The sequence below is a fragment of the Phoxinus phoxinus genome (assembly GCF_949152265.1).
Source record: "Phoxinus phoxinus genome assembly, chromosome: 8".
Lineage (NCBI taxonomy): Eukaryota > Metazoa > Chordata > Actinopteri > Cypriniformes > Leuciscidae > Phoxinus > Phoxinus phoxinus.
In genome coordinates, this window is record NC_136883.1 from 31,310,071 (window position 1) to 31,322,677 (window position 12,607).

The 12,607-nt window shown below is 37.9% G+C and overlaps 1 protein-coding gene across 1 annotated transcript; it reads right to left on the reverse strand.

The window, feature by feature from the left end:
• Positions 1–118: 118 nt before the first annotated feature.
• On the reverse strand, positions 119–9,759 carry calb2a (calbindin 2a). Its single transcript, XM_079621345.1, has 11 exons — positions 9,471–9,759; positions 6,511–6,587; positions 5,041–5,130; positions 4,703–4,783; positions 3,899–3,955; positions 3,033–3,110; positions 2,410–2,465; positions 2,287–2,326; positions 2,132–2,185; positions 850–921; positions 119–757 (listed from the first exon to the last, which is right to left on the reverse strand). The coding sequence occupies exons 1-11, from the start codon at positions 9,562–9,564 to the stop codon at positions 641–643; spliced, it is 816 nt and encodes a 271-aa protein (XP_079477471.1). The 5' UTR covers positions 9,565–9,759; the 3' UTR covers positions 119–640.
• Positions 9,760–12,607: the final 2,848 nt, after the last annotated feature.

The window sequence follows — 12,607 nt, forward strand, 5'->3', positions numbered from 1 at the left end:
CAATTTCAAAGAGTTAAGTATGTTCTGTTCTGTAAAAGAAATATTCCTGCAATTTAATTTTTTTTTAATAAATTCTCAAGCATCTGGATTAGCAAAAACAAAAAAATGACAAAACATCAAATATATCACATTACTTTTATTAATGCTCTCAGTTACATCCTTAAACAGTATCAGCCAAAAAAATAATAATAATAAAAAACACACCACTAACCCAAACATAATTGGGCAGGAATAAGATGAAATGAGGACAAAAACAAACCGAAGAGGAAACCAAACGGAAGGGAAGAAACCAGAAGAAGAATTTAAAGCCAAGCACTCCAAATAAATATCTAATCATATTATACCATTAGTCTGCTACTCTTTCAGAAAGATTCTTCTTTAAATATATAGTTTAAAAATTGAGCAGAGGGCATCATAGTAGCTGCAGTTTGTAGGCGAAGGAAAGCAGTGGCGATCGGGGGTTGTGGGAAGGGAAAGGAAAGAAGGGGAGAGGACAGACGTTGTGCTTTTCTGTGCACACTCATTCAGAACTCATTTCGAGAGGGGGACGGGAGGGGGACGGGGGTGCTCGGCACATGCACACGGTTACAGTATTCAGGCAGCTGGAACAGAGCTGAGATGAAGGTCAGAAAGCCTGGATTTACAGCATGGGCTCCCGGCAAAGGACAATCTCCAGCTCTGAGCGGTAAAGTTTCCCCCCGTCTGACAGCGCCATGATGCTTTGCTTATAACCAGTCAGGCTCTTGGTGTCCACCTCCTGAGGTTTAACACAAGCACAGTACAGTAAGATTGCTTTTGTTGTTTGCCACTGTTGAAGTGCTATACTATTTCTGAGCCTTCTTATCTCACCTTGTGGTTCTTCTCGTAGAGGTCCTTCAGGAGAGCCTCCAGCTCCTGCTCGTCAATATAGCCATTTCCATCCTTGAATGCAAGAAAACAACACCCATGAAATTCACAATTTACATAACCTTTTGAATGTTCTTCAGTGGAACAAAGAACTGACTCAAAAGAACTATTCATTCATGAATCAAGCACTACTCTCATAAACGTATTGAATAAGGCTTAGGTTTAGATCGTATGGCAGTGGAATACAGGTGTATAAACCACTAATGATATTTTTAAAGTGCTTTTGTGTCCTTTTTGCTGCTTGAAAGCTTCGGTCACCATTTGTTGTTTTAGGAAAAGAGCCAGCTTTGGTGTCCAAGAAGAAAGTTATATGGATTTGGAGGGACATCAGGGTAAGTAAATGATGACAGAATTTTTATTTTTTGGTGAAATAATCCAAGAGTCTGTTCATGAACAGAGCCATATTGGCTTAATGATCATTTGTTAAATGTTTACTGGCTTTTGAGTGACTTAATCCCTGTTGGAAATGCTATTCTTTTTCCAAACGCCTGTCTGTTTCAATTCTTATTTTATGACTGGAAGCCATAATAGTGCTTTGATGGCCTGGCATGTGTCTCGCCCTCAATAGTTTTATCATAACAACAGAAAGGCATTTTGATGCGGGAAAGAGACTAATTCTACATTCATTCTACACTTAAATGCTAACATTTGATACACATTGTGTTCATGTGGATTACATTTCATGTATAATTGAAGGTTGGTCCTCATAGCAAGCCTGCGAGCGGGTATTGATGTCTAATGGTCTCTATTTACTCACAGATATTTAGTTTCATTTTAGACTGTTTGATTACATAGAACAATGATGAGATAATCTTCCCTTCCTAAGGCATAAGTCTTGTCTGTGTAAGTTAACTGGAGAAAGACTAATGATGAACTTGTGGTAGTACAGCATTAAATAGCAATTTTCATCTTGCAGCAATTTTCAGTGGGATTTCTGTAATTACTTTTGGTTGTCACTTAAACTGTTGCAAATGTGCTTCTGATTTTGCATTTTAAATCCCTTTCCAAATGATGATACCACCAAGCTGGAAGAAAAAACAGGTGCAGGTGCTTCTGCTCATTTTCCTGCACAGGTGAATGGGGACACTGTTTTGCATTCAGAAGGCGCTCACAAAAGAGGGTAAGATCAGATTTCCAGCAACACCATAGCAGTGCGTATAAATCTACACAATATCATAAAGCCATGCAAAAGACGTTCAGCTGTTCTTGCTTGGTTATACATCACCTTATCATAGAATGTAAAGATGGCGTTGAACTGCTCAGCAGTCAGCTTGACGCCCTGTTCAGCAATAATAAAAAAAATTCAGCAACTAAAAATAGAAAATTTCAAACTAAAACCAAACTTTAAGCTAAAAACTTCATGTATGAGTGCGCTCTCACCTGAAACTTCAACAAGAAATTCTCCTGAACCGGCAGAAGCCTTGACATAAACAGAAAAATTATTATTGGGTTGATGTGTCTTACAATATGAATGTGATTTTTTTTATTTCTTTTATTTCTCACCTCGCCATTTCAGACAGACCCAGTTTCCCATCGCCATTTAGATCAAACATCTTGAGCTAAAAAGGAGAGAATGGCGCAGTTTAAATGTTTACACATTAAACCTTAAACTGCTAGTCTTATAAGTTAGTCATCAAATTTTTCTCTTCAAGACTGTTCATAAACTTTTCAGTTAGTCAGTTAAACGCAACTAACTGCTAGTTGTTCGTACTTGTTCTTAACATAATGGCTATGTTTAACGCAACTGGCCCCTGAACTTGCTTCATATTTCCTTATAAAATCAATATGTCCTATTGCTGCACAACATTTCTAAACTTATTTTGTTTTTCAAAGTGGGTAGAGGACAACTAAAGCTCTCAATTATCCAGCTGGCTAGCCTTGGATTAATTCAGGTTTGTGTCTTTGGCCTTAAGATGTGGACAGATGTTAGCACAGCTGGAGTGCAGACACAACCCGTGGGGTCAGTGCATGTACAAGTCACTCAAGCATGGTGGCAAACGGCTCCAGGATTTTAAGGTAAAATAAAACTTTCAAGTTTTTTTTGTTTAATGTTTGTTATGTGGTAACTAGGAGACACTAGGAGGATAAGATATCGACTAATCTAATGCACAAAGACAACAACTTACTATTGTTTGTGTGTATTCCTGCAATTTCTGGTCGTCATAGTGTCTGTTTGCCTTTTTAAGCAGGTCAGAGAGGAAGCCCTGTTGGAAAAAAAGATTATGATGATTATATATATATTTTGAAGGTTTAAATTTAAATAATTGTTTAAGAGTTTAAAAACCTGTTAAAAGAAAATGTTAGGATTTCAAAACCTCTTTTGTCAGCTGATTTACGAAATCATATTTTATACATATATATGCTATCCCATCTACTACAAAAAGGTTCAATGAGGTTCAATATAGAAACCTTGTGTTCTTGACTCAATTATAAAAAACAATTTAAGCCAAAAATGTTCCATATAAGGAGAAATGTCTTAAATGATCGCATTATACTTCAATGTTCAACGGGTTATTTCATTATTTTCTACTGATAATCTATGTTTGCAAGCATAAAATTAATTAATTAATTAATCAAAAGTGAATTAAAACTAAATCCATGACGTGATCCTATGATGGGAACCCCTAAAAGATTTTATATATGAAACAAAAGACAGATCCCTTCTATAAACTGTATACCTTTATATTCGGTTCTACAGAACCTTTTCTTCTTAGAGTATATTATCTTACAAACCCCCTCCTGTTCTGGTTTGTGAACACCCTTAAGCGTGACATCTGCTATACTTTGTTTTGAGGTCATCGTCTCCTCAGTGATCATTGCTTCATTTGCTTTGTTTACAAATGTAGTGATTTGTATACTCTCTTCGGATGCCAGCCACCAAATCCAGGGCGATTTGCATAGTTTCCACCTGCCTCGTCACATTAGCGGCTGTGGAAACTCTTTTCAGGATTGTAGTGAAGGCCACAAGCAGGAAAAGTAATAGAAATCGTACCTTAAGTTCATTAGCCTCAATGAAACCGCTGCGGTCTGTGTCATATTTCCGCCAGGCCTGTATACAGACAAACATACAAAAAAAGAAACTGTAACTGTGCCATCAGTACAGCTTATAATTATATAAGAAATATATCTTAGGTTTGACAAATCAGAGGGATAGGAGTGCATGTAAATGCGGAAGTGGAGAAATAATAGGCGAATTATTTTAACAGTACATTCATTAAAATAGCTTTTTCATTATACCCTCAGTAATTTCTATTCGAAGCAGCTGTGCATTGTTAGAGCAAGGAGCAAGAAATGCCATTTAATGAATGTTTTAATCTAGCAGCTGGCCTTGTTTCCATCACAGACTCTTATCAAAGATAGATGCCTCCCTCTACAGGTCTACGGAGAATTACAGCAGCACATCTATAATACATGCATCTGAAAATAGAAGTTTGTACTTACTCATTCTATCCCTTTAAAAGGCTTGCCTACCACACCGGATGATTAAAAAGCTTCCCTTTCTCCTTAGTTCATACTCTCTTCAACTTGACATAATACATCATTGAGGCAGTCACTTTCTGATGATCATCAAACCATCCGAAATGTAGTATTTGGCTATGCATTGTAATGAATGAGTATAGGGGAAATATTTATATGGTTCCCAAGAGGAAATTTGTGCTTTATATATATATATATATATATATATATATATATGTATATATATATTAAAAAAAAAATATATATATATATGTGTGTGTGTGTGTGTGTGTGTGTGTGTGTATGTAAATGACCATGAAAAAGTAGCATCATCACTTACTGCCATGAATTCAGCGCTGGATCCCACAAACTGTCTAAAGCAGAGAAGGAAGTTCTCTTCTGTGGGCAAGATCTGAGCCAGCTGATGGAAAGTATAGATTGGATTAGACACCCGTACAACAAGGGAGAGTAAATAGTTGAAACCTACATTTTCTCCTATACCGGCTCTTTTTGGACAGCTCTATCAATAAGTTACAGGTTTGATTAAAGTCATGAGTGGCATTAGAGTTTCCTCTTCTCAGAAAGGATGATGGGATAATTGCGGTCTCTTAGGGTACCGGATATTTACAAGCGTGTCAATAGCAAAGTCACAGTGATGTAAGTGATGTGTTCTTCTACCTCTGACATCTCAATTCTTCCGTCTTTGTTCTTGTCGAATTTCTGCATGAACTCTGTCATCTTCTCTTTGAAGGCTGCATTTGAGGGGTCCTGTATGAAGACAGCACAACACGGTGAATCTTCTTCTCATTCTTTGCTTATTGAAAAAGCTTAAAACAGTTTGTGCTTCTCAGGTTAGGACAAAGCTAGCACTTTATAAATGGTTTACATTGTTCTCTGCCATATTCCTTGCCACCTGTAAGGCAGATAATAGAACTACTAACTTTATGAGGCTCCCCCTGTTTTATTGTTGAACATGCAGGGATAAAGATAAAATCTCCTGTCCTCTCTTTCCTGGATGCCATCTGCCTAGTCATCTGGGGTCTTTATATATTTGATTTGCACACGGTTCACACTAAGCAAAGTCTGTATAAATAGGGCCCTATGTACTCTGTTAATATGAAGGAATTTTCCATATTGGGTTTTCTGTACAAACAGCATTGAAAGGTGTTTCCCCCATATTTTGAATTACCCATTGCATTGTGTTTTAGGGTTAAAGGAAACGGTCCGGAAAAGAAATGACCAGTTTTTTAGTGTCTCATCTAGTGTCTTGTTTCTAGTTTATCTCTTCTAAAGAGATATAATTGCAAAAAATAATGAAAATTATCTGTTAAAACATTAATGTTTTGAAGTTTCAAACCTAACCAATCATCGAAACGGTTCGCCCCGCCCTCTAATCATGCCATTGGTTGAGCCAGTGGAGGCGGAGCTGACACACTGCAGCTTTTATATCTTAAAGTAATAGTTCACCCTGTTGTTCCAAACCTGTATGACTTAATTTCTTCCGTGGAACACATTTTTAAGAATGTTTCAACTGTTTTTGTCCATACAATGAAAGTCAATTAGGTCCAAAACAACACCGGACCCCATTTACTTTATTTTGTATGGGAAAACCAGCACCCCAAAAGACATTTTTCAGAATATATAAAAAGATCTGTCATGAAATTCTAGATGGCGCAGGCTGATAGTTCCTTCTCTCAAACTTCTTGCAATCACAGCATTCTCTGTAGGGCACAGCTGATTGGTTCTTTCTATATCAGTAGCCAATGAGTTCGCTGCTCAACCTTCAATTACTTGGTCAGCATTTGCTGTAGCAGTCGCAGCACGCTTTCAGAAACCCTCCACCTTCCCCAGCTCCACCTGTATAGATCTGCTACAGGTAACTCAAGGCTATATTATACAGCAGCAGCAGCATGTCTTACTTGCTCACGGCAGCGTGTCGTGTATGTATTGGCAATAGCAAGTCCCATACTTGCTCTGCAGCAGCACTAACAACAGCAGCAGATGTATTCCACCAAGACCAAACATCAGGTAAGGGCTGGTTTGGGTTTTCCTAAGTTCCCTCATTGCTTTGAGAATGCCGCAGTTTAGTTTGAAAGACACTGCTTTATAATGAGATGTTAATGCTTCTTCACTTGTCCGTATACTCACCACACCAGCCCCTCTCCGTGCAATCTCCAGCTGACTAAAGAAGCTCTCAAGCTCCTTATCCTCAATGTAGCCATTTCCTGCAATATAAGGAAGTCTGGTTCAGTACTTACTGAGATGTCTTCATCTATAATGATGTTTGTCATTATATGACTAGATAACTTCTGTCTCTCAATGGAAATGCTAAGTAATGAGATTGCCTAGATGGCTGCTTTGAAGCTGGTTAACTCTAGATTGGTTTGTTGGCTGGCACCCAATCCAAGTAACACAGTTCTTAATTAAAAACTTTTGATGGCTAGTCTCCCAGTTAAAGCTTTGAAGGCTCTCTCTTTTCCATTTTTCCTCTAATTGGGGGCCTTACTGTATGAGCCTTTTAAAGCCATTTATTTGAAAAGGAGATTCTTCTTGATGCTTCAGAGAATATGCTGAAATGTTAAATTACCCCCACAAATAAATGCAATATTACCATCTGGGGGTAATTTGCCATGCCAGGAAATTGGCCCTTCATGCAAAGGAAATATGCGTATGTGTACGCGTTTGAAATGGGATTTTGTGTCTATGGCCTAATACATCACCAAAGTGATTGTAACTTATGTGAAGTGAGAACTGCAGTGGGTACATAAGTATTGTCCTATTGCAGGTTTGAAATGTCTTTTAGTGTGAACTACTATTTTTATGAATTTGCCTGTGGATTATAGTGGCATTTCAAGACAGCTGAACACATGACTCATGGGAAATATCTCTTTCTGTTATTTATAATAAATGTGAAGTACCATCACTGCATGACTGTGAAAATATGAGCTGAAGACAGGCAATCTTACTAGTGTGTCAGCAATTGACCTGTCTATTGTGTTGAGAAAGAACACTGACTGAACAACTATACATTGATTGTAAACAAATATCTATGCAGAATAATTTATCTACTAAATTGTTGGGTGCAATACATAATAATTAATAGTTTATACATGCATTAATCCTGCTGAGTATGTTGGAATTGACTGCTATGTTGCCATCTGCTGATAGGATTGGTCTGACATTTTCAGAGATATGACGACCATTCATTCTCTTTACAATGAATTGAATTTTTGTTTACACTTTGAACTAATGGTCTTTGAGAATGTCAATGTGTACAGATTGTTGATTCCATCATGCTCATGTGCAATATGGCCCAAGCATACATATTGGCTATTCATTTGTGATTACCATATTTTAATTCTATACCTGTTGGCTCTGCCTATGCTATACCATCATTTTGCTGGCATGGCCAGCCATCTTGGATATAGAACTGATGTGTTGGAGAAGCCATTTTGGACTATGACATAACAAAACATGTCACTTGCTGAACCAGTTCAATTGTGTTGCAGTAGCTATGAACTTTACTGATACTAAAATGGAAGGACTTTCCATCAAGCCACTAGAATGAGCGGTAAAGCATCTTTAATGGAAAATAATTCCAGATGCTTCTCAATATAGTCTATAGAATTTATTCTATGATAGTGTGGATGACTGAGAATCTTCATGAAAAATTTCAGATCAATGTCTTCCTTAAAAACAATTTTGTAGCAGTTCAATTTATAATTGATTACATTTTAAATAAACATATCATAATCCATCCCTCATAAACTTTACAGATTGTGTACCTACCTTCTTTTTTAATGGAATCATGCTTAGCACGAACACCAACTCTCACTTGAAACAAGTTTTCGTTTATTGAAAACGTTGTTTTGACTTTATATGAGGAATATTTAATTTTACTGTTTCCTATAAGAGATAAGTAGGTTCTTCACATAGCTTATAGTAGGCTACGTTATTTACCCTATCTATTTTTTTGCTGTATTTTATTTAGGCTATAGGCTACAAATTAGGTGGGAAACGAACAGGAAAGAAACCCTAACCAAGTTGCCAATAACGATAACATCTGCTCCACGAATACGATTATGATCCTACATAAATAATTAGTCAATGAGATATTTTCAGCTTTAGATATTGCAGTAAGAAAGCTCTGCCAGAATAACATCCGATGCGCTTCCTGTAAGTGATCTTCACAAGATGTCCTGGGTGATGAGGACCTTGAACACACGCCCATCATCCCAACAATGTTCAATGACAGATGCCCAGGATGCGTTAAAATAAACTTGGGAATACACCGTGTTGAAGAAAGTGAACTTTCTCAGACCCAATCAGCGCGCGCATGATGCACAAAAATGAAGTCGATGTGGGCAGGTCACTAACTAAATTTGAAACATTTGACCACCAGCATGAATGCGAAATATTACAGAAAAAAATGATTTCACTAATGGGACACAAGACTATTTTGAGCCCCTTATAGCCTACTGGAAACGCGATAGGATTCACTAATAAATTAATAAACATTTTTAAAGTCGTATAGGTTTTCATTGATTTTGTCCACGGCTTATTAGATCATAGCAGTAGGCTACTCTCGATTTGTGCCAAGAAGAGTCAGTGCACTAAAAATGTTTTATGATTATCAAGCAACACCAACAAAAATGACGAATCTGTGACAGGATAGAGTTAATAAAATAGGCTAATATGATAGAATGTGTGTGTGTGTATATATATATAGGATATATAGATCCTGCATAGAACCAATATCGTGTTTCTATACAATTTCGGAAATTACTTTTTTTAGGCATTTTATTATTTTCTAAGTTTGTTTAACGCCATAGTCTACAATTTGTGCATTAACCAACTGATTACAATGACATTGCGTCATAAATGTTCGAATGTTGTTTATTAAGTTTCTTTCTGTGATCAATTCTTTTTCGCACGTAAAAACTGCCAAATTATTTCATTTTCACACTGAGATATTGAACCCTAAACAAGTGTTTATTGTTAGAGTCAAACTTTTTTCTGCTTTTTTAATGATTAAATTTTACTCATGACATAATTAGTTCTTTTTTTAGAATCATAATCCGTGGAATAAACGACGCATCTGGACTCACCGTCTGCATCAAAATGTTTCCAGATATCCAGGAACTGTGATGCGGTCAGCTCTGCCAAGTGAAGGTAGGGAGGCTGTTGTCCTTTGTTTGCCATGTTTTCGTATATCTGTCCTACTGTCCGCAAGAAAATCCCGGGCGAACTTTTACTCACTCAGAGTCCAATTCGCACTGTAACTCCCCCAGTGCTTTGCAGGGGGTTTTAAATGCGCGTAATGCTTGCAGTTCTTTGGCGCTCATGCGGGTGGCGCAGTAGTTCCAGCATCACTGTTTCATGGCTCAACACTCACGCACGTGCTGGAGATGCTCAGATTTACAGATGCGTCCACAGAAACATGCATGGACCAGAAGAATCACTGTATGTAGGCTATTAAACGTTCTGCTCCGCTTACGTAATGTATGTGGCTGATATTTATGGAAATTATGGAATGGAAAAACCTTCCCCAGCTGAATTTTTTTAATTTTTTTATTATGTGGCTGATATTTGTATAAATTAGGGAATGACTCATTAACCCTGACTCCAAATTACTATTTATAATTTTTTCATGTGTGTAATGGGATGTGTGTGTGTGTGTGTGTGTGTGTGTGTGTGTGTGTGTGTGTGTGTGTGTGTGTGTGTGTGTGTGTGTGTGTGTGTGTGTGTGTGCGCGCGCCTGCGTGTGTTTAGTTTGTATAGTTTATCACATTTATGTTAATTACTGTTTTTTTTTCCGGCCGGATACTGGGATAGGCTCAGAGGTCGTATAAGGAAGTAAGAGGGAGTAAGTTAATATTCATTTTGTTTTGTTGGAGATTCAATGTAGTTTCCCATTTTGTTCTATACTAATGCAGGCTAAATTGTGACAATGTCTATAGTGTCTCCTCCACTTATAGCGTCTCTCTTAGCATAAATAATTACAATTTAACTCATTTCTTTTTCCGCACAGTTATTCTCCACTAGCAGAAATCAAGCTTTGTGCGTCATAAAAGCAACTCACACATTGAAAGCCGTTTGCAGCAGCGTATAGGAGTGGAGCAGAATGAGAGAGACTTCCCCATCCCCTCTCAAACATTCTGTAATCCTCCAGCTGCCTGCTCACTTATGAGAGAAACCCCTCAACAAGCAAACCTGAAGTCAGAGAAAACACCAACTCCCATACTCCAGGCAGTGGAGTGACTAACAACATTCCAATGCTGTTATATTAAATTATTCTAAATATATGCTTCTTTACAGTATAATTTGACCCAGAATGGAGCGTGTACAGCAGGTCATGTATTCATTGAAATGCACACTAAACACATAGGCCTGGTTTCACAGACAGGGTTTATAATAAATTAGGACATTTCCGTAGCTTTTATAACCGTGCCTTAGAAAAAAAAAAACATTACTGGTGTGCATCTTGAGACAAAACAATGGCACTGACATATGTTAAGATTTTAAGTTGCTTAACAGCTCAAACATGCATTTTAGTCTGGGGCTTAAGCCTGGTCTGTGAAACCAGTGGTAAGTCAGAAGTGTTTATGAAAGTGTGTCCTCTTAGAGGTGCTTACAATCACAGAGAGTGATAAAAGACATCCGTCCCCGCGGAGCCCGCAGCATCAAAGGCTAATTATCCCACCGCAGTCATGCATGCATACTGCTGCCTGCACCATAGGAACACGGATCGGAGCATCGGGAAAAGTAATGCTCACTTACCACATGGGATCCCGGGAACTCAGTAGTAATTACTGCACCCCTCACTGCCAAATATGTGTAAGCAGCCAGCCCGTGCGACACTCCAGAATCTTTAATGCCAGTTACAATCGTTTGATAGAAATGGCTCAACTAGGGCCAGATTAATTAAAAATCCACACACTTAATTACATTTTGTACATCCCATAGAGAGCCAGTGGCTTATGAGGACCCTCTCCGCGGTCAGAGCGTCTGAACACTAATCTTGATTATTTGCATAAACAGAAGCTCAAGTTAATTCAGTATTGAGTCAGGTCGGAGGTGATGACTGATATGTCTGACTGAGAGTTTCCTGACCTTCTCCACCAAAACTATAGACTTAATGAGAGCTTTTTACAGTGTAAATCTGGATCAACAAACAGCTGGTCTTTGCAACTTGGGTGGGTGGGTGGATGGATGGATGGATGGGTGGATGGATGATTGGATGGATGGGTGGATGGGTGGGTGAATGGGTGGATGGATGAATGAATGGATGGATGGATGGATGGATGGATGGGTGGGTGGGTGGATGGATGGGTGGATGGATGGTAACCCAAAAATTGTGTCATGTTGTTAACCAGACAGCACCCATTGCACTTCCATAGTATTTTTCCAACCATGGAGGTCAATGGGTGCTAACAAATGTCTTTAAAAATGTCTTTAAATTCTTTAAATATATTTTTCTGTTTTTAACAGAAGAAAGAAACTCATACAGGTTTGGAACAACTTGAGGGTAATTGTGTTGAACTTGTGTGGTGAACTATCCCTTTAATGTTAGATTTCCAAAGTCATAAAGTAGCCTATTTTAAACAAAATAAATGCCTTCAGATATAAAGATAAATGAATTGAAATCCATTATACTGTAACAAAATGATCAAAACTGCATGCTTTTGATCTTATAAAGTATTGCATGAAATATGGCCAAATGGCCAAAATATAACTCTTAGCAGTCCTCTCTTTCAGAGTTTCTTACAGTGTTTGTTAGCTGGCCTTATCAAGAGCAGAAGAGCTTTCACTCACTTTCAAGGTTGCTGTGCTTCATTTCTCCCCTGTGAATGCTTAGCTGTTGATGTGAAGTGAAATATGAGACTTTACCTCCAGTAAGGGCAGTGTCTCAAACGGGATTGTCATTCATCTTCATTTGAGGAGAGACAAATGTGACTTCTGTTGTGTACTGACTTATGTCTTAAGCTGGAGCCATGGGTAATAAAGGGAGATTCATTTTAACTGTAGTTCACGGAATGTGTAAATGTTTTAGAAACATTTTTTTAGAAAAAAAACTGTATGTGACAAAGGTGTATATTACCCATTTCATTACTGCTTGCAAACTTGTTTACATCTTGGGGTTTGAGGGGTTTGCAGTGATTGAAGATGCTATCAATCTATACCTTTGCTCCGTCTAGACGGTCCTGCCATGAGGCAGAGTGTTTCGGTCTGATCCTGAGGAATA

What these genes read in the sequence shown, in the direction of transcription:
- calb2a (XM_079621345.1), bottom strand. Translation starts at nt 9,564, where the DNA reads ATGGCAAACAAAGGACAACAGCCTCCCTACCTTCACTTGGCAGAGCTG. An exon ending in CACGGAGAGGGGCTGGTGTG is followed by an intron (nt 5,131 to 6,510) that starts GTGAGTATACGG and finishes GTCTTCATACAG; the next exon opens with GACCCCTCAAATGCAGCCTT. An exon ending in TTGAGGCTAATGAACTTAAG is followed by an intron (nt 3,111 to 3,898) that starts GTACGATTTCTA and finishes TTTTTCCAACAG; the next exon opens with GGCTTCCTCTCTGACCTGCT.